We start from the raw sequence: 23,874 nt of genomic DNA, 5'->3' as shown, positions 1-23,874 counted from the left end.
ATGTGACAGATTTCATCTGAATTATTTCTGTTTGGGACCTAATTGAATGATTTGGGGTTACAGTAGAAAAGTCTAACTGGTCTCCCAGAGACACTTGCCCTCGCTTAACACCCTCTCCTCTGAATTTCACCATAAAAAGTATGGGTGAAGACATATTCAAAGCTCACAGTCTGACTATTAATGGAGTCCAAGGTTCCCCCAGGTGCTGCTATGCTAGTGCTGTCCTCCAAAGGTCTATAAGCTTCACACATTCATGTGTTGAACCCCAAGCTCCAAGGTTGTCTTAGCCCAAAGGCTCAGGTTTTTATCAGGTGACTAGATCATAGGGCTCTCCTCCCACAAATAGAGTTAGTGCCCCTTGACAAAAGACTCGAGAGGAACTGTCACTGTATGTACACAGAGGAAGAGGTAGTCCCAGAAGCCAGTGTTCAACTTGGATTTTACAGCTTCCAGTACAGGGAGCAGAGTATCAATTTTCTGTTGTCTGTAAGTTACCTAGTCCAAGGTACTTTGTTATGGCAGCCAGAGCAGAGCAGCAGGGCCAATTTGGAAGAGTGATAGCAGATCAGGTGGAAAGAGCAAGCTCATCACTTAATTTCTCACACATGATTCCGTTTCCCCTGCTTAGCTCTGTGTCCTGACTGCCAAGCCTGGGAGTTTATGGCTTCAACGGCCTCTGGCTCTCCCGGTTTTCCTGCTGAGTGGCTAGATGGATGTTCCCTCCCACTTGTCTGCTTTCGCTGAGTCTAAATCTCAGGAGCACATTTAATCTTTCATAAACTGTAGAGTACCTCTCAGCTGGAAAAAAAACCCTTTGGTGCAAAGTGCTGAGTATTCAATATTGCTTTTATTATTACGGACACGTTTCTATTCAAACCATACTTGTACCGGAGAACATCGTTCACTTCTGGGTTCCCTTCCACTCTTTCTCTTCAGTTGTCACTCACAATCCCTTCAGAGTGTCAGTATCTCTTTGATGTGTGATGGGAGCTAAGATTTGTGGCGTTTCCTGCTCTGATCGGAATTAAAATTGGAGCATAAGTATCAGTATCAATTACTGGCCTCATTAGGTTCAGTTTTCTTCCAAGGACATATTTCCTTTTGCAGTAAACACAAGCTGTTTCTGCCCAAGTATCTGATAACTGTTGTGCTGTGTGACACAAGCAAACTCCCAGTAAATACTCAGGGCACAGGCTGCAATTACTCAGACTAAAACTACATCGCCCATGCCTGCTTATTAGGAACACTGTGTCTCTCAACAGTGAATCTCCTGGCCGTCTTCACCTCTGGGATGAATCTTCCACCCTAAAGGAAGACGAAGATGGGCCAAAGTCAGTTCAAAGGGCCTTTCCTTGTTCGGAGGTAAAAGTGACATTTGGTTTTCAGTGGGAGACTACCAGGAGCCAAATTGCCTCTGATCAGGGTAATGACTATGAGGTGAGCCGGACAGGGTGGGCTTGAAGCAGAAATCAACTTTGTTCACATCCCCCACGCTCCACCTAAGAGGACATCTGAATTCTAAGAGGTGGGAAATGTTCAAAGGCTGTGAGGAGGCAAAGTGAGGAGGAAGGCAGGGGCTGCTCTCAGTAAGACGTGGTTTAGAAGTTCAGAAGCAGTGAGGGGCAATTTAATCCCCCCTTTGTTATATACCCCTTCTACTATCTCCAATCCTCTAAGAATGTTTTATAAAAATGAGCCTTTACTCTGTGGCTTGGAGGATTCATGAAAACTCCCCAGCCACACACTTTCACGGGCCACTGTGGGCAGCACGGCGGTAGCCTGGGAAGATGGCTAGCAAAAATGACCTAGGGGTAGACCTGCAGACCAGGAGTGGACAGTTACAAACACAGCCAATGTCTTAATGTCTTCCTTAACAATCTCCGGAAAATGCCCTCATGAGACTCAAGGAGGAAAAAGAGGCAGAAGGCAGCCATGGCATCCTACATCAGGACCAGGTCCTTCAGATATGCAGTGGGACAATTGACCTATGAAGACTGGAGAATATGGGGGGACACTGGGGCTTTCCCCAGAACTGAAAACTATAGAGTCAGACAGATGTTTCTTTCTTTTGTCATCTACTGACTCAGCCCTAGATATCCTGTCAGGCTCTGTGGACTCTGTGATATTTCCTAAGAAAGTTAATCTAAACTGTGGGTGAGGTTTATGTCTCACTCTATCATTCTCCCCATGGTCTGGGATAAAAAAAAAAGGAGAAATATTAAGTTCTGATTAATACACAGAATTATCTTTTTTATTACAAGTTCTTTTTCAACTTATTTTAAGAAGTCTATATAAGTATCCAAAGGCAATAAAAAAATTTTAAGGTGCTTCGGTGCCTCTGATAACTTTACAATCAGCTTCCATATAGAAGGTAAATTATTTCATCACTGCACACTTGTTTGTTGCTGAGATCCAGGCGCACTTTGAAAATACCCTGCAACCAGAGACAAGGAAGGTCACTTACTTTCTACTGGGACTCCATTTGTTAACCAGCTAATTCTGGGTTTTGGGTTGCCGTTAGCTCTGCAGATGAGGGTCCCATTCTCCCCTGGGGAAAGCACGAGGTTGTGAGGTGCAACAATCCAGTAGGGAGCCGCTTTATTGAAAGAAGAAAAATAAATTTAGGAAAACATCTGACTCGAAAAGTATTGTAGCCAATGCTACATCAGACTCCTATAGTACTCTGACTACATCAGACTGTCGGACTGGATTACATGGTTTTGTTAAAGAGCTGTTAGCATCACTTTTTAGAATGAAGGAGAAAAATGTAAGAATTGATTCAAATAATTCTCTAGACTTTATAAAGAGTAAGGAGAATCACATGGATTTGAGTTACACAATTATAAAATAGAGAAACAATTCTAAAACTTTTTAATTTTGAAAAAGTTGCAAAGATAGACTACAGTGTCCTAAACCCCTTTGTTCTGGTTCCCCTAACATCAAATGTTTTTACAGCAGGATTGTGGCTACACACAGGACAGAAAATGACCATTGCCCTGTTCTGGACACTACACCACCTCCACTGGCTGAGTTTGTTAGCCAGGGAGTTTCTTGGTCTCTCCTTTTCCTTCATGATTTTGACACATTTGAAGAGTGTTAGACCCATTTGATAGAGTGCCTTCGGTGAGTCTGGCTGATGCTTTCTAATGATTCACTCCAGGTTCCGGGTTGTAAGGATATCACAGTGGTGATGCCTCTTTTCTTCTCTCACCACTCCAAGGAAGACATGAGACCACCGTGACTTATTAGCGACACTCAGCTTCGTCACTTGGTTAAGGTAGTATCTGCCAGTGCTCCCACTGTAAAATTAAACTGTTCTGTAATCTGCGTTCTATTCCTTGGCATCCGCTCACTAGTACAGCCAATTCTCCATGAGGACCATTTCCTCCAGGAAGGGTGGTAATTAGTGGGCATACATTTAAAAATGTCGCAGCCGATAGCAAGAACAGTTTGATGCTATGTAAATATCCTGCTTCTCCTTAAAGTTGCTTTCACCCACCGATTTCAGAATTCCTCCCTGGATCTCGCCTGTAGTAGTTATCTCTGTGGGACTATCATGGTGCTTTTCTGTTTCTACCATCCCTTCTGCTTTTACTAATTGTAGTTGTGTGAGGAAGATTTGAATGAGTGGCTTTTTAATCTGGCCTGGATGCAATTACAGTGGGAATGAGAAAAGATTCATGACACCACGAAGAGGACATCAATTTAAACTTCTCATTACTGAAGAACACAATCAAAAGCACATTAAACCGAAGTTTCAGAGCCCCCACAAAAGCCAGGGGAATGCATCTGAGATCAAAGTATACCTTTAACTGTGACAGAAATGGTATGATGGACGGCTCCCAATGCGTTTTTTGCTATGCACTGATAATTTCCAGAGTCTGCTTCAGAGACATGAATGATCTGCAAGGTTTTCTTAAAGTTCCGATAAAACGTCCGGTTGACAGGAAGCGTTCCATCTTCCTTGATCCAGTAAATAACTGGAGTAGGTCTGAGAGAATAAATAAGCAATGATGTTACACAGGAAAAGGAGCTCCCCTGTGACGGCTCTGCCGAGTGAGTTTTCACGGGCATTTATAATCTTATAATCAATTCTTTACGTAAAGATAATGACAAGCATACAGACCTTTTAATTAACATCGCATTTTTATAAGTATTGCTCAGACCCTGCACTTGAAATGATTCCATTTTCAAATAATTAGAACTATACTAAGTTTTTACCTCAGTGATGATGCGCCCTAAGCATGGATCGCTTTACTCAAGGGACCTAATCTTTTCCTCAACATTCTGATCAGTGAGGATACTCTACAGACTTTTACTATGCCAATCAAGAGAATTACTATTAATAATATTGATTGATTTAATCAGCTAGAGTTAAAGATACGTGAACATCAGTTCCTTGTGCCTTTGCATCTCTGGTTGTCTTAATGAGAATAGCTGGCTTGGATAACATCTTCAGAATTTACGTGACATGAAAATTTTAAATTGTTCAACATAAACATGTGTGCGCACACACATGCCTGTGTCCTCAGCCATGTGTGGTGGGAAGATGGCAAGGAAGAAGGACTGGTCCAGACTCCAGGACATCACTGCTTTTGTTATCATAAATGCAAGAGGGATTTAATGACAGCTCATAACATGGGCTTTGCTATGTTTGGATGAACAAAATGACAGCATAGAACTTTAATGAAGAGGCCTCTAAAATTAGCACACACTATAAACAGGCAAAGCTGCAGAAGATGTGAGATCAGTTTCGAAGTATTAGTCAGTCACAGTGGAATCTGACAACATATGATGTCTCCTTACAGTTTGACTCAGGTTTCAGATGAGGTGTGAGCGGGGTGGGGATAGACACACAGTGTTATGGTTTACACTGAGCAAAGCCATCAGTTGTTATGCAAGGCTCCTATTCTACAAACAATCTCAGAGATTGATGAATGGCTTAATGTGGTTTGATGCTGAGCCTAACGGTTCCTGGCTTGAAAAAAAAAAGTACAGTTCCAACCATGGATTCGTGAGATTTCTTTGTATGAAAAGTTCTTTCTTTTCTATTTCCAAGTTACAACGATAGTTTGCAAATAAATAAATAAATAAATAAAAATAAAACATAAAAAAATCAATGTTCCTAATCTGAAAACGTGAAAATATGAAACTTATTAAATATCATGTTTGCTCTTGACTATAAAAATGATAAAAATTAGAAATTAAAAAATCTGCTAGGAAAGATTGTCATATTTTAAGAGTTTTGTTAAGTATTTAAGCTGAAGGACTGACATGGCAAATGTGTAAATTCCTGATTTGGTCAGCAGAGGGCGCCATGTGCATTCAGAAGTATTTATTCCTTCATCAAGGAACGACATTATCATTAGATATTCAGTTCACAGACAACACAAATCACAAAACGTGAAAGAAGTGTGTTCCTGAGATCCCAGTGAGGGCTTCAGTAACTGTGGTCACTTAAAGACACTCGTTGTACGCCTGGCATCACAGCAAGACAATCTAGAAACTTGCCTGACATGTGGGCCCAAGTTCACAGTTGCTCTTGTATCTACCCAAAGCCTTACTGGAGTGCCTGCCAAAGGCACATGGGCTCTGAAGTATGCGCAGATGAGCACCTTGGCTTTACACTCTGCCCACAGGAAGGAACAGAAGGGACAGTGCCTCCGTTTTGAGGCCCCGAGATGCGCTGTGAGCTTTTGATGACAGACAGTAAGAGAGGGCAAGATTGCCAACATATCAGGTGCTCAGGTGGCAGACCTTGAGAGTAACAAACTCGCAGCTATTCTGCTTTCAAAGGACTCCTCCCAAGATCATTCAACAAATGATCAGGGTAAGTAGGTGATTCTTTTTTAAAGCCAGCAAAAGCTGAGGTTGTTCATTGGAAAGCAGCAGAATTCTATGGTGATCACAGTGATCAGTGATCATAAGATGATTACAGGTACAGAAAACATACTGCAAGATGAACACTCTTACATCAGAATGTTTTAGCAACAACACACAATTCAAAGTTGACTCGGGTAATGTTTGTATATTTTTAAAATTTTGGTCAAATTAGAAGCATGAAACAATGGCTTTTCCTGGGAAATGTAAATGTCTGTCAACCATTTATATATTGATAAGAAGTAAGCATCCGGACAGAATGTGTTAACTCACAGGCCTTCTGCAATGCACTCCAGGGAAAGCACGTTTCCTCTTAATTCTTCCTTGTGACTTTCATTGCCCTCTGGAGTTAGAAATGTTGGTGGCCTCTCTTTACTAGATTTAGCTGCAAACAAGAAAACCAGTATGCATTAAAATTATGAAAGTGTGTTTCTTAGAACACAGCTGCTGTCAAAAAGCTGCCTAAAATTCTACTCTCATTTCAAATCCATTGGATGCTTATTTTGAAATTTGTTAAGTTATACATACACACTCTCTTCTTACACTTACTCAGTGTGCCAGGAAAAGAAACAATTTTGATTGCATGGGCAAAGCAATGTCAAGGACTCTTTTTTGTACATGTCTTTAATTGGGTTAGGGTTTTATCAATTTTCTGTGGGCTGGTAAATCTCCAAAATTTATGTGATGATGTCAGTTTGTCACATTCCTTAAGACTAGAGCTCAGGTCAAGGCAAAAACTGTGTCTTTTGAAGGATGTTAATTGTTGGGTTTTTGGTTTTTGTTTTTTTTTTTTTAAGCAACAAATCATTATGGACAAAGTTTTTTGATTTATTCTGGACAGCATTATAGCCCATGCCACTGATATATATCTTAAGGGTCCTACACTGCCAAGTCTGTGAAAAATAAAACAGAACTAGAGAATTTCTAAAGAGTTCTGAAAAATCATACGCTGTGAATAAAGATCTGCAGTAGAGGATCTCAAGGTGTGGCTTCATGGCAGTGTTTGTTTAGTATAGGTAAGGCCCCCAGATTTATCCCTAGTTTTGGGGAAAAAAAAGAAAAGGAATACTGGCAGAGCTAAAATGGAAATCATTTTATTTGAAGTCAAAATAAAGAAGCTCTAAGACAGAGAGCTTAGAAATAATCCCTCTGTTTTATGGACTTAAAAACTGTGACCTTCTCGACTGAAGGCCTTGAGGAATTTTCAAGTGGAAATGTCATAAGACACTATTTCAGCCACAAATGATGGATGCACTTGGTACTTCTAAAACCAAATGAAGGGGCAATATATAAATTTCTCATTTCTCAAAAGAAAACATTCTAAGTACCCCAAATGGTATTGCTGGAGAAAAATTTGTTTCCTTAAGGATTTTAGAGGTGGTTAGGGGAACTTACTCCTTATTGAGTAGAGTCTTGAGGCCTGTATTTGAGAGAACCATATTAAATAAATAAAGGTGACTTATATCTGCCATACTCTGCAATGTTCATATCTCAAAGGTAAAAACTAATGTAGCAGAAACTCCATCTATGAGGAATTAAGAAGCCCTTACATCCAGAGCCAGTATTGTTTAGTAACAGATTTTATGCTTGACAGCCACGTTTTCCTTGAGGAAATCCAATTTGTTTCAATTTAATGCAAAGAATTGAATGGTCTATTTTTAAAGGTTTCCTCCCACAGAAAACAGTGACTGATTTCTAACAAAGCTAAAAACACAGAAGGTTAGATGATTACTATGTCATGTACTCTATGTTAGTTACTGAAGGTTCTTATGAGTCAATATTCTAGGAGTTAATACGACCAATCAGTTTATATTGTAGGTCATGCAAAAAGTTTATAGACAGCACAGAGTATGAAAAATACAATTCTAAACACATATGACAGGTTTTTTCTAAAGCATATGAAATGGTTTACATGAAACTTTATAACAAGTTTAATTGTACATACATCATGGAAAATGTTTGAGTGGCATGCTTAAGAGTTTACAGCTAAGTTTCTTAAGAAACACACATTGATATGGTGATATTAAACATGTAACTAGAGGTTTCCTAAAGAAACAAGGTTAAGCGGCCATGGAGGTGACGTTAGTGAACTAAAGTCTACAATGAAGGAGAGAATATCAGTTACAACCACTGTAACTCACCACCATAAAACTCAGTGTCACTCAAATTAGCAGCTATAGTGTCATTCAATTCATCCACTGAAATAAACAGAATATCATGAAGAGGGCACAAAAGTAGGCGAGAAGGATAAAAATCCATTGGGCAACAGAAACAAAGGCATACAGTAGGCTAAGTGTCATTCCTGCCAGGAAAGTATAGTGCTTGATATCATACTGACTAACTCAGAATTCACTCTACCACCCCCAACTGCGACTGGATCTACAGGATCAATGCCAACAAAAGGCATTGTGGGGTATAAGGCACACAGCAATGCTCAGAACACTATAGAGTCAGGAGGTTTCCAGGGGAATAGAAATGGCAGTGAAAAATGTAAAAGATAATATTTATGCATGCTTCTTCTAGCATTAAGTTAATGCTTTAGTGAGCGTTTGCAGGAATTTTCTTGGTCAATGAACTGTTTTACCTCAGAGTCAGACTGTACTTAACTGTTAATAATTTGATTCACATAATGTTTACACCATTAAAAGAAACCCAGGAGGCTGAGTTCTTACCTGAAATCACCTTCAGAGAAATAGGTTGTTTCTGTTGAATTGTTTGAGTGTGATTAAATCTGGCATAGCAGATGTAGTCCTCACGGGTGTCCTCTGGGAGGACATTGGAGAAGTAAAGGTCTCCATTCAGTCCTTGGGAAACCCGCTCACTCTGTGGCAGTCTTTGAAAGGCTTGGGGAAAGACAGAGATACTAAGATCATTCCATCATACAGGTACCAATCTCCATATCAGCAGAACAGCCATCTATTAACACACCTGTGAACTTCACCTGAAAAAATGCATACATACAGACATACACATACACACACACACACACGTATATATATACATGCATATATACACATAATACATACATATATGTGTGTGTATATGTGTGTTTATATATTATATGTATGTATGTATGTATGTATGTATGTATGTATGTATGTATGTATTGACAGCCCTTTTGGTAAAAGACAACAACTGGGGTGTTTTGTTGTTTTGTTTTGACTGTTTTTTAAGATGTGAGACACACTAATACACTACTGAACATATCCAATCCTAATTTCTTGGAACCTGGAAGAGAAACAGGACCAGAGGCATAAACTGAAATGTTTCATTAAGAAAGTAGAAACAGCTTACAGAGAGCTGAAACTAAGGCCTGAGGATTGACTTCAGGCCCGAGACCAGAGGTAAAACCAACTTTTCTGCTCCAAGTGACCTGCCTGGTAGACTCAGGACACACAAAGGCAAAATTCCTCTGGGACTGGACACTTCTGGTTTCTAGCTGGCACCCAAACCTCGCTGATCTCAGACCATAGCTCCCTGCTCCCAAACCCCGTGGGAGAGAGAGCTCATCGTCTAGAGGTTTGGACAATTCTGAGACTACAGGGCAGGAGAGATCGCCATTTCTGCCCACCATTGCCCACATTGCTGGCCAAAGAGGAAAGTGTATAGGGCCTCTGGGCACAGGAAGATAGGGGCAGTCAAGCTGCAGGAGCCCTGCAGCCCAGAATATGCCCAGATCTGAAGGAGCCTGGTCAAACAGCTCCCTGCACCCAAATCCCGGGGGAGGGAGAGCTAGACCTTCAGACAGGCAGACACGCCTGGGAAACGAGAGGAGAGTACTTTCTGCCCACATTTCTGACTCTAGAGGAAAACAGCTAGCGCCATCTGGGCCCCCTGTGTGCAGGGACCCAGAAGTAGGGGCAAGCCCTTCTGGTTGCTGCCCTCACAGAGAGCTGAAACCCAGCCCCAAGAAGTGGCTTCAGGCCTGAGACCAGAGGTAAGACCAGATTTTCTGGTCCAAGTGACATGCCTGGTGGACTCAGGACACACGCCCACAGGAATAGCTGAAAGCCAGTGGACAGGAAGGACTACACGCCTAAAAGCAGAACACTCTGTTCCCATAACTGGCTGGAAGAAAACAGGAAAATGGGTTTACAGCACTCCTGACACACAGGCCAATAGGACAGTCAAGCCACTGTCAGAAAGAACAGAACAAGGTAACACCAGAGACAACCTGATGGCAAGAGGCAAGCGCAGGAACCCAAGCAACAGAAACCAAGACTACATGGCATCATCAGAGCCCAATTCTCCCACCAAAGCAAACACTGAATATTCAAACACACCAGAAAAGCAAGATACAGATTTAAAATCATATTTGATCATGATGATGGAGGAGTTTAACAAAGACATAAAGAACTCCCTTAGAGAAATGCAGGAAAACACAAGTAAACAAGCAGAAGCCCTTAGAGAGGAAATACAAAAATCCCTAGAAGAATTACAGGAAAACACAATCAAACAGATAAAGAATTGAAAATGGAAATAGAAAGAATAAAGAAAGCACAAAAGGAGACAACCCTTGGTAGAGAAAACGGAAGGAAAAGAAAAGGAGCCTTAGATACAAGCATCACCAACAGAGTACAAGAAATAGAAGAGAGAATCTCAGGAGCAGAAGATTCCATAGAAATCATCAACACAACTGTCAAAGATAATGTAAAAAGGAAAAACCTACTGGCCCAAAACATACAGGAAACCCAGGACACAATGAGAAGATCAAACGTAAGGATAATAGGTATAGAAGAAAGTGACAACTCCCAACTAAAAGGACCAGTAAATATCTTCAACAAAATCATAGAAGAAAACTTCCCTAACCTAAAGAAAGAGATGCCCATAAACATACAAGAAGCCTACAGAACTCCAAATAGATTGGACCAGAAAAGAAACTCCTCCCGTCACATAATAGTCAAAACATCAAATGCACAAAACAAAGAAAGAATATTAAAAGCAGTAAGGGAAAAAGGTCAAGTAACATATAAAGGCAGACCTATCAGAATTACCCAGACTTCTTACCAGGGACTAGGAAAGCCAGAGGATCCTGGACAGATGTTATACAGACCCTAAAAGAACACAAATGCCATCCCAGGTTACTGTATCCAGCAAAGCTCTCAATTAACATAGATGGAGAAAACAAGATATTCCATGACAAAACCAAATTTACACAATATCTTTCTACAAATCCAGCCCTACAAAGAATAATAAATGGTAAAGTCCAACACAAGGAGGCAAGCTACACCCAGGAAAAAACAAGGAACTAATCGTTTTGCAACAAAACAAAGAGAAGACAAGCACACGAACGTAATCTCACCTCTAAATATGAAGAAAACAGGAATCAACAATCACTATTCCTTAATATCTCTCAATATCAATGGACTCAATTCCCCAATGAAAAGACACAGATTAACAAACTGGATATGCAACGAGGACCCAGCATTTTGCTGCCTACAGGAAACACACCTCAGAGACAAAGACAGATAATACCTCAGAGTGAACGGCTGGAAAACAATTTTCCAAGCAAATGGTAAGAAGAAGCAAGCTGGAGTAGCCATTCTAATACCGAATAAAATCAATTTTCAACCAAAAGTCATCAAAAAAGATAAGAAAGGACACTTCATATTCATCAAAGGAAAAATCCACCGAGATGAACTCTCAATCCTAAATATCTATGCTCCAAGTACAAGGGCACCTACATACATAAAAGAAACCTTCCTAAGGCTGAAAGCACACAATGCACCTCACACAATAATAGTAGGAGATTTTAACACCCCACTCTCATCAATGGACAGATCATGAAAACAAATTAAATGGAGACATAGACAGACTAACAAAAGTCAGGAACCAAATGGACTTAGTAGATATTTATAGAACATTCTATCCTAAAACAAAAGGATATAACTTCTCACCACCTCATGGTACTTTCTCCAAAATTGACCATATAATTGGTCAAAAAACAGGCCTCAACAGGTACAGAAAGATAGAAATAATCCCATGTGTCCTATCAGACCACCATGCACTAAAGCTGGTCTTTAATAACAATAAGGAAAGAATGCCCACATATACATGGAAGTTGAACAATGCTCTACTCAATGATAACCTGGTCAAGGAAGAAATAAAGAAAGAAATTAAAGAATTCTTAGAATTTAATGAAAGTGAAGGTATAACATACCCAAACTTATGGGACACAATGAAAGCTGTGCTAAGAGGAAAACTCATAGCTCTGAGTGCCTGCAGAAAGAAACAGGAGAGAGCATATGTCACCAGCTAGACAGCACACCTAAAAGCTCTAGAACAAAAAGAAGCAAATACACCCAGGAGGAGTAGGAGGCAGGAAATAAACAAACTCAGAGCTGAAATCAACCAAGTAGAAACAAAAAGGACTATCCAAACAATCAACAGAACCAAAAGTTGGTTCTTTGAGAAAATCAACAAGATAGATAAACCCTTAGCCAGATGAAACAGAGGACACAGAGAGTGTGTCCAAATTAACAAAATCAGAAATGAAAAGGGAGACATAACAACAGAATCAGAGGACATTTAAAAAAATCATTAGATCCTACTACAAAAGCCTATATTCAACAAAACTTGAACATCTGGAGGAAATAGACAGTTTCCTAGACAGATACCAGGTACTGAAGTTAAATCAGGAACAGATAAACCATTCAAACAACCCCATAACTCCTAAGGAAATAGAAGCAGTCATTAAAAGTCTCCCGACCAAAAAGAGCCCTGGTCCAGATGGGTTCAGTGCAGAACTCAATCAGACCTTCATAGAAGACCTGATACCAATACTATCCAAACTATTCCACAAAATTGAAACAGATCGAGCACTACCGAATTCCTTCTATGAAGCCAAAATTACTCTTATACCTAAACCATACAAAGACCCAACAAAGAAAGAGAACTTCAGACCAATTTTCCTTATGAATATCAACACGAAAATATTCAATAAAATTCTTACAAACTGAACCCAAGAACACATCAAAACAATCATCCATCATGATCAAATAGGCTTCATCCCAGGGATGCAGGGATGGTTTAATATACGGAAAACCATCAACATAATCCATTATATAAACAAACTGAAAGATAAGGACCACATGATCATTTCATTAGATGCTGAGAAAGCATTTGGCAAAATTCAACACCCCTTTATGATAAAAGTCCAGAAAAGAAAAGGCATTCAAGGCCCATACCTAAACATAGTAAAAGCCATATACAGCAACCAGTAACTAACATTAAACTAAACGGACAGAAAACTTGAAACAATCCCACTAAAATCAGGGACTAGAGAAGGCTGCCCGCTCTCTCCCTACTTATTCAATGTAGTTCTTGAAGTTCTACCCAGAGCAATCAGACAACAAAAGGAGATCAAATGGAAACAGATTGAAAAGGAAGAAGTCAAAATATCACTATTTGCAGATGATATGATAGTATATTTACATGATCCCAAAAATTCCACCAGAGAACCACTAAACCCTATGAACACCTTCAGCAAAGTAGCTGGGTATAAAATTAACCCAAATAAATCATAGTCTTCCTCTACACAAATAGAAACAAGCTGAGAAAGAAGTAGGGAAACGACACCCTTTATAATAGTTCCAAATAACAGAAAATACCTCAGTGTGACTTTAACCAAGCAAGGGAAAGATCCATATGTTAAGAACTTCATGCCTCTGAAGAAAGAAATTGAAGAAGATCTCAGAAAGATCTCCCATGCTCATGGATTAGCAGGATTAATCTAGTAAAAATGGCCATTTTACCAAAAGCGATCTACAGATTCAATGCAATCAAAATTCCAATCTAATTCTTCAGAGAGTTAGACAGAACAATTTGCAAATACGTCTGGAATAACAAAAAAATCCAGGATAGTTAAAACTATCCTCAACAGTAAAAGGACTTCTGGGGGAATCACTATCCCTGAACTCAAGCAGTATTACAGAGCAATTGTGATAAAAACTATATGGTATTGGTACAGAGACAGTCAGATAGACTAGTGGAATAGAATTGAATACCCAGAAATGAACCCACATACCTATGGTCACTTGATTTTTGACAAAAGAGCCAAAACCATCCAATGGAAAAAAGATAGCATTTTTAGCAAATGGTCCTGGTTCAACTGGAGGTCAACATGTAGAAGAATGCAGATCGATCCATGCTTATCACCCTGTACAAAGCTTAAGTCCAAGTGGATCAAGGACCTCCACATCAAACCAGATACACACAAACTAATAGAAGAAAAAATAGGAAAGAATCTCAAACACATGGGCACTGGAGAAAATTGCCTGAACAAAACACCAATGGCTTATGCTCTAATATCAAGAAGTGACAAATGGGATCTCACAAAACTACAAAGCTTCTGTAAGGCAAGGGACACTGTTGTTAAGACAAAACAGCAACCAACAGATTGGGAAAAGATCTTTACCAATACTACAATGGATAGAGGGCTTATATCCAATATATACAAAGAACTCACGAAGTTAGACTACAGGGAGACAAATAACCCTATTAAAAAATGGGGTTCAGCTAAGCAAAGAATTCACAGCTGAGGAATGCCGAAGAGCTGAGAAGCACCTAAAGAAATGTTCAACATCTTTAGTCATCACACCCGCGGATCCCGGCCCGCAGCAGCTCTCTGCTCCCAGACCCGGTGAGAGAGAGACCCAACCGCCTGGTCAGGTGGGCACTCCTGAGGCTGCAGAGCGGAAGAGACCACCAACACTGCTCACCCCTGCCCACATCCCTGGCCCAAGAGGAAACTGTATAAGGCCTCTGGGCTCCCGTGGGGGAGGGCCCAGGAGCGGCAGGACCCCTGCCACAGACACCGCCGGAACCTGAAGGAAACAGACCGGATAAACAGTTCTCTGCACCCAAATCCCGTGGGAGGGAGAGCTAAACCTTCAGAGAGGCAGACAGGCCTGGGAAACCAGAAGAGACTGCTCCCTGCACACACATCTCGGACGCCAGAGGAAAAAGCCAAAGACCATCTGGAACCCTGGTGCACTGAAGCTCCCGGAAGGGGCGGCACAGGTCTTCCTGGTTGCTGCCGCTGCAGAGAGCCCCTGGGCAGCACCCCACGAGCGAACTTGAGCCTCGGGACCACAGGTAAGACCAAATTTTCTGCTGCAAGAAAGCTGCCTGGTGAACTCAAGACACAGGCCCACAGGAACAGCTGAAGACCTGTAGAGAGGAAAAACTACATGCCCGAAAGCAGAACACTCTGTCCCCATAACTGACTGAAAGAGAGGAAAACAGGTCTACAGCACTCCTGACACACAGGCTTATAGGACAGTCTAGCCACTGTCAGAAATAGCAGAACAAAGTAACACTAGAGATAATCTGATGGCGAGAGGCAAGCGCAGGAACCCAAGCAACAGAAACCAAGACTACATGCCATCATCGGAGCCCAATTCTCCCACCAAAACAAACATGGAATATCCAAACACACCAGAAAAGCAAGATCTAGTTTCAAAATCATATTTGATCATGATGCTGGAGGACTTCAGGAAAGACCTGAACACACTTAGGGAAGCACAGGAAAACATTAATAAACAAGTAAAAGCCTACAGAGAGGAATCGCAAAAATCCCTGAAAGAATTCCAGGAAAACACAATCAAACAGTTGAAGGAATTAAAAATGGAAATAGAAGCAATCAAGAAAGAACACATGGAAACAACCCTGGATATAGAAAACCAAAAGAAGAGACAAGGAGCTGTAGATACAAGCTTCACCAACAGAGTACAAGAGATGGAAGAGAGAATCTCAGGAGCAGAAGATTCCATAGAAATCATTGACTCAACTGTCAAAGATAATGTAAAGCGGAAAAAGCTACTGGTCCAAAACATACAGGAAATCCAGGACTCAATGAGAAGATCAAACCTAAGGATAATAGGTATAGAAGAGAGTGAAGACTCCCAGCTCAAAGGACCAGTAAATATCTTCAACAAAATCATAGAAGAAAACTTCCCTAACCTAAAAAAAGAGATACCCATAGACATACAAGAAGCCTACAGAACTCCAAATAGATTGGACCAGAAAAGAAACACCTCCCGTCACATAATTGTCAAAACACCAAACGCACAAAATAAAGAAAGAATATTAAAAGCAGTAAGGGAAAAAGGTCAAGTAACATATAAAGGGAGACCTATCAGAATCACACCAGACTTCTCGCCAGAAACTATGAAGGCCAGAAGATCCTGGACTGATGTTATACAGACCCTAAGAGAACACAAATGCCAGCCCAGATTACTGTATCCAGCAAAACTCTCAATTAACATTGATGGAGAAACCAAGATATTCCATGACAAAACCAAATTTACACAATATCTCTCTACAAATCCAGCACTACAAAGGATAATAAATGGTAAAGCCCAACATAAGGAGGCAAGCTATACCCTAGAAGAAGCAAGAAACTAATCGTCTTGGCAACAAAACAAAGAGAATGAAAGCACACAAACATAACCTCACATCAAATATGAATATAACGGGAAGCAATAATCACTATTCCTTAATATCTCTCAATATCAATGGCCTCAACTCCCCAATAAAAAGACATAGATTAACAAACTGGATACGCAACGAGGACCCTGCATTCTGCTGCCTAAAGGAAACACACCTCAGAGACAAAGACAGACACTACCTCAGAGTGAAAGGCTGGAAAACAACTTTCCAAGCAAATGGTCAGAAGAAGCAAGCTGGAGTAGCCATTCTAATATCAAATAAAATCAATTTCCAACTAAAAGTCATCAAAAAAGATAAGGAAGGACACTTCATATTCATCAAAGGAAAAATCAACCAAGATGAACTCTCAATCCTAAATATCTATGCCCCAAATACAAGGGCACCTACATATGTAAAAGAAACCTTACTAAAGCTCAAAACACACATTGCACCTCACACAATAATAGTGGGAGATTTCAACACCCCACTCTCATCAATGGACAGATCATGGAAACAGAAATTAAACAGTGATGTAGACAGACTAAGAGAAGTCATGAGCCAAATGGACTTAACGGATATTTATAGAACATTCTATCCTAAAGCAAAAGGATATACCTTCTTCTCAGCTCCTCATGGTACTTTCTCCAAAATTGACCATATAATTGGTCAAAAAACGGGCCTCAACAGGTACAGAAAGATAGAAATAATCCCATGCGTGCTATCGGACCACCACGGCCTAAAACTGGTCTTCAATAACAATAAGGGAAGAATGCCCACATATACGTGGAAATTGAACAATGCTCTACTCAATGATAACCTGGTCAAGGAAGAAATAAAGAAAGAAATTAAAAACTTTTTAGAATTTAATGAAAATGAAGATACAACATACTCAAACTTATGGGACACAATGAAAGCTGTGCTAAGAGGAAAACTCATAGCGCTGAGTGCCTGCAGAAAGAAACAGGAAAGAGCATATGTCAGCAGCTTGACAGCACACCTAAAAGCTCTAGAACAAAAAGAAGCAAATACACCCAGGAGGAGTAGAAGGCAGGAAATAATCAAACTCAGAGCTGAAATCAACCAAGTAGAAACAAAAAGGACCATAGAAAGAATCAACAGAACCAAAAGTTGGTTCTTTGAGAAAATCAACAAGATAGATAAACCCTTAGCCAGACTAACGAGAGGACACAGAGAGTGTGTCCAAATTAACAAAATCAGAAATGAAAAGGGAGACATAACTACAGATTCGGAGGAAATTCAAAAAATCATCAGATCTTACTATAAAAACCTATATTCAACAAAATTTGAAAATCTTCAGGAAATGGACAATTTCCTAGACAGATACCAGGTACCGAAGTTAAATCAGGAACAGATAAACCAGTTAAACAACCCCATAACTCCTAAGGAAATAGAAGCAGTCATTAAAGGTCTCCCAACCAAAAAGAGCCCAGGTCCAGACGGGTTTAGTGCAGAATTCTATCAAACCTTCATAGAAGACCTCATACCAATATTATCCAAACTATTCCACAAAATTGAAACAGATGGAGCACTACCGAATTCCTTCTATGAAGCCACAATTACTCTTATACCTAAACCACACAAAGACACAACAAAGAAAGAGAACTTCAGACCAATTTCCCTTATGAATATCGACGCAAAAATACTCAATAAAATTCTGGCAAACCGAATTCAAGAGCACATCAAAACAATCATCCACCATGATCAAGTAGGCTTCATCCCAGGCATGCAGGGATGGTTTAATATACGGAAAACCATCAACGTGATCCATTATATAAACAAACTGAAAGAACAGAACCACATGATCATTTCATTAGATGCTGAGAAAGCATTTGACAAAATTCAACACCCCTTCATGATAAAAGTCCTGGAAAGAATAGGAATTCAAGGCCCATACCTAAACATAGTAAAAGCCATATACAGCAAACCAGTTGCTAACATTAAACTAAATGGAGAGAAACTTGAAGCAATCCCACTAAAATCAGGGACTAGACAAGGCTGCCCACTCTCTCCCTACTTATTCAATATAGTTCTTGAAGTTCTAGCCAGAGCAATCAGACAACAAAAGGAGATCAAAGGGATACAGATCGGAAAAGAAGAGGTCAAAATATCACTATTTGCAGATGACATGATAGTATATTTAAGTGATCCCAAAAGTTCCACCAGAGAACTACTAAAGCTGATAAACAACTTCAGCAAAGTGGCTGGGTATAAAATTAACTCAAATAAATCAGTTGCCTTCCTCTATACAAAAGAGAAACAAGCCGAGAAAGAAATTAGGGAAACGACACCCTTCATAATAGACCCAAATAATATAAAGTACCTCGGTGTGACTTTAACCAAGCAAGTAAAAGATCTGTACAATAAGAACTTCAAGACACTGAGGAAAGAAATTGAAGAAGACCTCAGAAGATGGAAAGATCTCCCATGCTCATGGATTGGCAGGATTAATATGGTAAAAATGGCCATTTTACCAAAAGCAATCTACAGATTCAATGCAATCCCCATCAAAATACCAATCCAATTCTTCAAAGAGTTAGACAGAACAATTTGCAAATTCATCTGGAATAACAAAAAACCCAGGATAGCTAAAGCTATCCTCAACAATAAAAGGACTTCAGGGGGAATCACTATCCCTGAACTCAAGCAGTATTACAGAGCAATAGTGATAAAAACTGCATGGTATTGGTACAGAGACAGACAGATAGACCAATGGAATAGAATTGAAGACCCAGAAATGAACCCACACACCTATGGTCACTTGATTTTTGACAAAGGAGCCAAAACCATCCAATGGAAAAAAGATAGTATTTTCAGCAAATGGTGCTGGTTCAACTGGAGGGCAACATGTAGAAGAATGCAGATCGATCCATCCTTATCACCCTGTACAAAGCTTAAGTCCAAGTGGATCAAGGACCTCCACATCAAACCAGACACACTCAAACTAATAGAAGAAAAACTAGGGAAGCATCTGGAACACATGGGCACTGGAAAAAATTTCCTGAACAAAACACCAATGGCTTATGCTCTAAGATCAAGAATCGACAAATGGGATCTCATAAAACTGCAAAGCTTCTGTAAGGCAAAGGACACTGTGGTTAGGACAAAACGGCAACCAACAGATTGGGAAAAGATCTTTACCAATCCTACAACAGATAGAGGCCTTATTTCCAAAATATACAAAGAACTCAAGAAGTTAGACCGCAGGGAAACAAATAACCCTATTAAAAAATGGGGTTCAGAGCTAAACAAAGAATTCACAGCTGAGGAATGCCGAATGGCTGAGAAACACCTAAAGAAATGTTCAACATCTTTAGTCATAAGGGAAATGCAAATCAAAACAACCCTGAGATTTCACCTCACACCAGTGCGATTGGCTAAGATCAAAAACTCAGGTGACAGCAGATGCTGGCGAGGATGTGGAGAAAGAGGAACACTCCTCCATTGTTGGTGGGATTGCAGACTGGTAAAACCATTCTGGAAATCAGTCTGGAGGTTCCTCAGAAAATTGGACATTGAACTGCCTGATGATCCAGCTATACCTCTCTTGGGCATATACCCAAAAGATGCCTCAACATATAAAAGAGACACGTGCTCCACTATGTTCATCGCAGCCTTATTTATAATAGCCAGAAGCTGGAAAGAACCCAGATGCCCTTCAACAGAGGAATGGATACAGAAAATGTGGTACATCTACACAATGGAATATTACTCAGCTATCAAAAACAACGAGTTTATGAAATTCGTAGGCAAATGGTTGGAACTGGAAAATATCATCCTGAGTGAGCTAACCCAATCACAGAAAGACATACATGGTATGCACTCATTGATAAGTGGCTATTAGCCCAAATGCTTGAATTACCCTAGATCCCTAGAACAAACGAAACTCAAGACGGATGATCAAAATGTGAATGCTTCACTCCTTCTTTAAATGAGGAAAAAGAATACCCTTGGCAGGGAAGGGAGAGGCAAAGATTAAAACAGAGACTGAAGGAACACCCATTCAGAGCCTGCCCCACATGTGGCCCATACATATACAGCCACCCAATTAGACAAGATGGATGAAGCAAAGAAGTGCAGACCGACAGGAGCCGGATGTAGATCGCTCCTGAGAGACACAGCCAGAATACAGCAAATATAGAGGCGAATGCCAGCAGCAAACCACTGAACTGAGAATAGGTCCCCTATTGAAGGAATCAGAGAAAGAACTGGAAGAGCTTGAAGGGGCTCGAGACCCCAAAAGTACAACAATGCCAAGCAACCAGAGCTTCCAGGGACTAAGCCACTACCTAAAGACTATACATGGACTGACCCTGGACTCTGACCCCATAGGTAGCAATGAATTTCCTAGTAAGAGCACCAGTGGAAGGGGAAGCCCTGGGTCCTGCTAAGACTGAACCCACAGTGAACTAGTCTATGGGGGGAGGGCGGCAATGGGGGGAGGGTTGGGAGGGGAACACCCATAAGGAAGGGGAGGGGGGAGGGGGATGTTTGCCCGGAAACCGGGAAAGGGAATAACACTCGAAATGTATATAAGAAATACTCAAGTTAATAAAAAAAAAAAAAAACCATCTTTAGTCATAAGGGAAATGCAAATCAAAACAACCCTGAGATTTCACCTCACACCAGTCAGAATGGCTAAGATCAAAAAGTCTGGCGACAGCAAATGCTGGCGAGGATGTGGAGAAAGAGGAACACTCCTCCATTGTGTGGGATTGCAGATTGGTACAACCATTCTGGAAATCAGTCTGGAGGTTCTTCAGAAAATTGGACATTGCACTACCTGAGGACCCAGCTATACGTCTTTTGGGCATATGCCCAAAAGATGTTCCAACATATAACAAAGACATATGCTCCACTATTTTCATAGCAGCTTTATTTATAATAGCCAGAAGCTGGAAAGAACCTAGATGCCCTTCAACAGAGGAATGGATACAGAAAGTGTGGTACATCTACACAATGGAATACTACTCCACTATCAAAAAGAATGACTTTATGAAATTCATAGGCAAATGGATGGAACTTGAAAATATCATGCTGAGTGAGGTAACCCAATCACAGAAAAACACACATGGTTTGCACTCATTGATAAGTGCATATTACCCCAAATGCTCGAATTACTCTAGATACATATAACACATGAAACTCAAGAAGGATGACCAAAATGGGGATGCTTCACTCCTTTTTTAAAAGGGGAACAAGAATACTCTTGGGAGGGAATAGGGAGGCAAAGTTTAGAACAGAGGCAGAAGGAACACCCATTCAGAGCCTGCCCCACATGTGGCCCATACATATACAGCCACCCAATTAGATAAGATCAATGAAGCAAAGTGCAGGCTGACAGGAACTGGATGTAGATCTCTCCTTAGAGACCCAGCCATAATAAGGCAAATACACAGGTGAATACCGTCAGCAAACCACTGAACTGAGAATGGGACCCTCATTGAAGGAATCAGAGAAAAGACTGAAAGAGCTGAAAGGGCTTGAGACCCCATATGAACAACAATGCCAACCAATCAGAGCTTCCAGGGACTAAGCCACTACCCAAAGAACATACATGGACTGACCCTGGGCTCCAATTGCATAAGTAGCAATGAATAGCCTAGTAAGGGCACCAGTGGAAGGGGAAGCCCTTGGTCCTGCCAAGACTGAAGCCCCAGTGAATGGGATTCTTGGGAGGAGGGCAGCAATGGGGACAGGATGGGGAGGGGACACCCATATAGAAGGGGAGAGGGAGGAGTTAGGGGATGTTGGCCTGGAAACCGGGAAAGGTAATAAAATTTGAAATGTAAATAAGAAATATCCCATTTAATAAAGATGGAAAAACTTTATCCAAAAAAAAAAAAAGAAAGTAGAAACAGACAAAGTGCTCTGTAACAGGTTTGCATATTTCCTAGTATCTAAATTGATCTCTGATTGCATACATCTTTGAAAACACATCAGAAAGTTTGTAAGGTTATTAACATGAGTTATACAGTATCAAAATTAGGCTCTGAGCAAGGACACAAGTCCACAGATCCCCACCCTTACAGGAATCGATGTAATTAACAAACCAAGTAACAAACGCCCAATTAGCCAGAATAAGCAGTGGTGCCACTGTTTTATGCTATGATCTGGTATAGGGGAGTCAGGCCTGGTGTCCCTCACCTCATATACAGCTCATCTTATGACAGAGTCCATCGTTTACTTATGTATGCATAGTGGCCATTCCATTGTACTGGCATTGAAACTCCAGGCGGGAGGAAAAACTTTTTTTGTCTGTCTACATTGAAAGCATAGACAAGTGCCTAGCCTTTGGCTGGGGTTCCTTAAACACTTGGAAAGGCTCAATATTCATCAGCACACATAACTGTCCACTTTCAGGACCAGGGAAAGAGCTAGCCTTATGCCTAGAGAGAGGATTTCCTACAAGACTTGAGGCATAGAGAGAGGTGGAAGGCACTGACCTTTATATGATGTTACAAATGACCACCAAAAAAATACTCTAAAGCGCTTGACTCAGTTCCAGAGCCTGAGCTGAGATTTCTTCACCTTCCAAGTGAGAGGGAGTTGGAAAAGCTGTACACACTAAACTGTCAGGCTAGGTGTTGCATCTACTAATGGGATTTCCTCAGCCTGGCTCAAGGAATGTGTTCTTCCTGCAGCAGATACCCAACCTAATGTTTCACAAAATGCAAAAATTATAGTTCGAATCCCTACGGTCAGAGCTGAAAGTACACCACCCACTGGTTAATTACGTTACTCAAGTTTCACTCAAGGTGGAGGCTTATAAAGCTGTGGTCTTAAAATTTTAATCCTCTCGGATAGGAATAGTTTTACAATGCTGAGGAAAAGATCAGAGACAGAGCCAGGCAAGGTGGTGCATGTCTGAAATCCAAGCTATGTGGAAGGCTGAGGGAAAATGACCACAGTTTGAGGCAACTCTGTACTATATATCAACTTCAACATCATTCTGGGCTACACAGTGAGACCCTGTGTCAGAAAAAAATACATTTATTTAATAAATCCAGGGCTCCAAAGTCGTATATTTATTGTCTTTTGCTTCTCCTCTTGAATTGCATGACAAATGGATGCTGGTAGCTCGAATGTAAGACAACAGGATGTCAACAGGATGTCAACAGGAGAGTGAGTTTGTCCTGGGAGTCTCTTTGTATAATACTTAGAGAAAAGATAGACATACAGAAATATTTTTATGATGCAGAAACCAAGAGTGCTGCAGGATTCCGCTTTTTTCTCATATTTCAGGTGCAAGGCCTGGCTCACTTTCATTTTAAAATCCATGGAATCACACATACTGCCACCCGCGTCATGCAGGAAGCAATTAGTTACATATTCAGATTCTTCAGAGAGTTTACGTGTGATACATTTCTTTACTAAGCAGATGAGAAATCATTTCTGAACTGGGAAGATTCGTGAATGTAATTTTGATGGCGATATCTGGAGAACATTATTCACGAAGCTATAAATCACTCTTTTATTGGATTTGTTGCGTATCCCCACAAAGTCCATAAGAGCTATCTATGCAGGAAGTACACATTTGCGCAT

The 23,874-nt window shown here is 40.6% G+C and overlaps 1 protein-coding gene across 50 annotated transcripts in view; it reads right to left on the bottom strand.

Annotated features, from left to right (window-relative positions):
* The window catches only part of Nrcam (neuronal cell adhesion molecule), a 289,546-nt gene that overhangs the window by 50,841 nt on the left and 214,831 nt on the right, over positions 1-23,874 (bottom strand). For 28 of the 50 annotated variants that reach the window (NM_013150.3, XM_087554175.1, XM_087554177.1 and 25 more), the window contains 5 exon segments: positions 2,465-2,596; positions 3,807-3,991; positions 6,154-6,265; positions 8,022-8,078; positions 8,553-8,723. In NM_013150.3, the coding sequence (NP_037282.2) occupies positions 2,465-2,596; positions 3,807-3,991; positions 6,154-6,265; positions 8,022-8,078; positions 8,553-8,723 (657 nt within the window). 50 annotated transcript variants of the gene reach the window in all.

The sequence above is a fragment of the Rattus norvegicus genome, chromosome 6 (genome assembly GCF_021556685.1).
Source record: "Rattus norvegicus strain SHRSP/BbbUtx chromosome 6, alternate assembly SHRSP_T2T, whole genome shotgun sequence".
Taxonomy (NCBI): Eukaryota; Metazoa; Chordata; class Mammalia; order Rodentia; family Muridae; genus Rattus; species Rattus norvegicus.
This window is presented reverse-complemented; position numbering and strand designations above follow the sequence as displayed.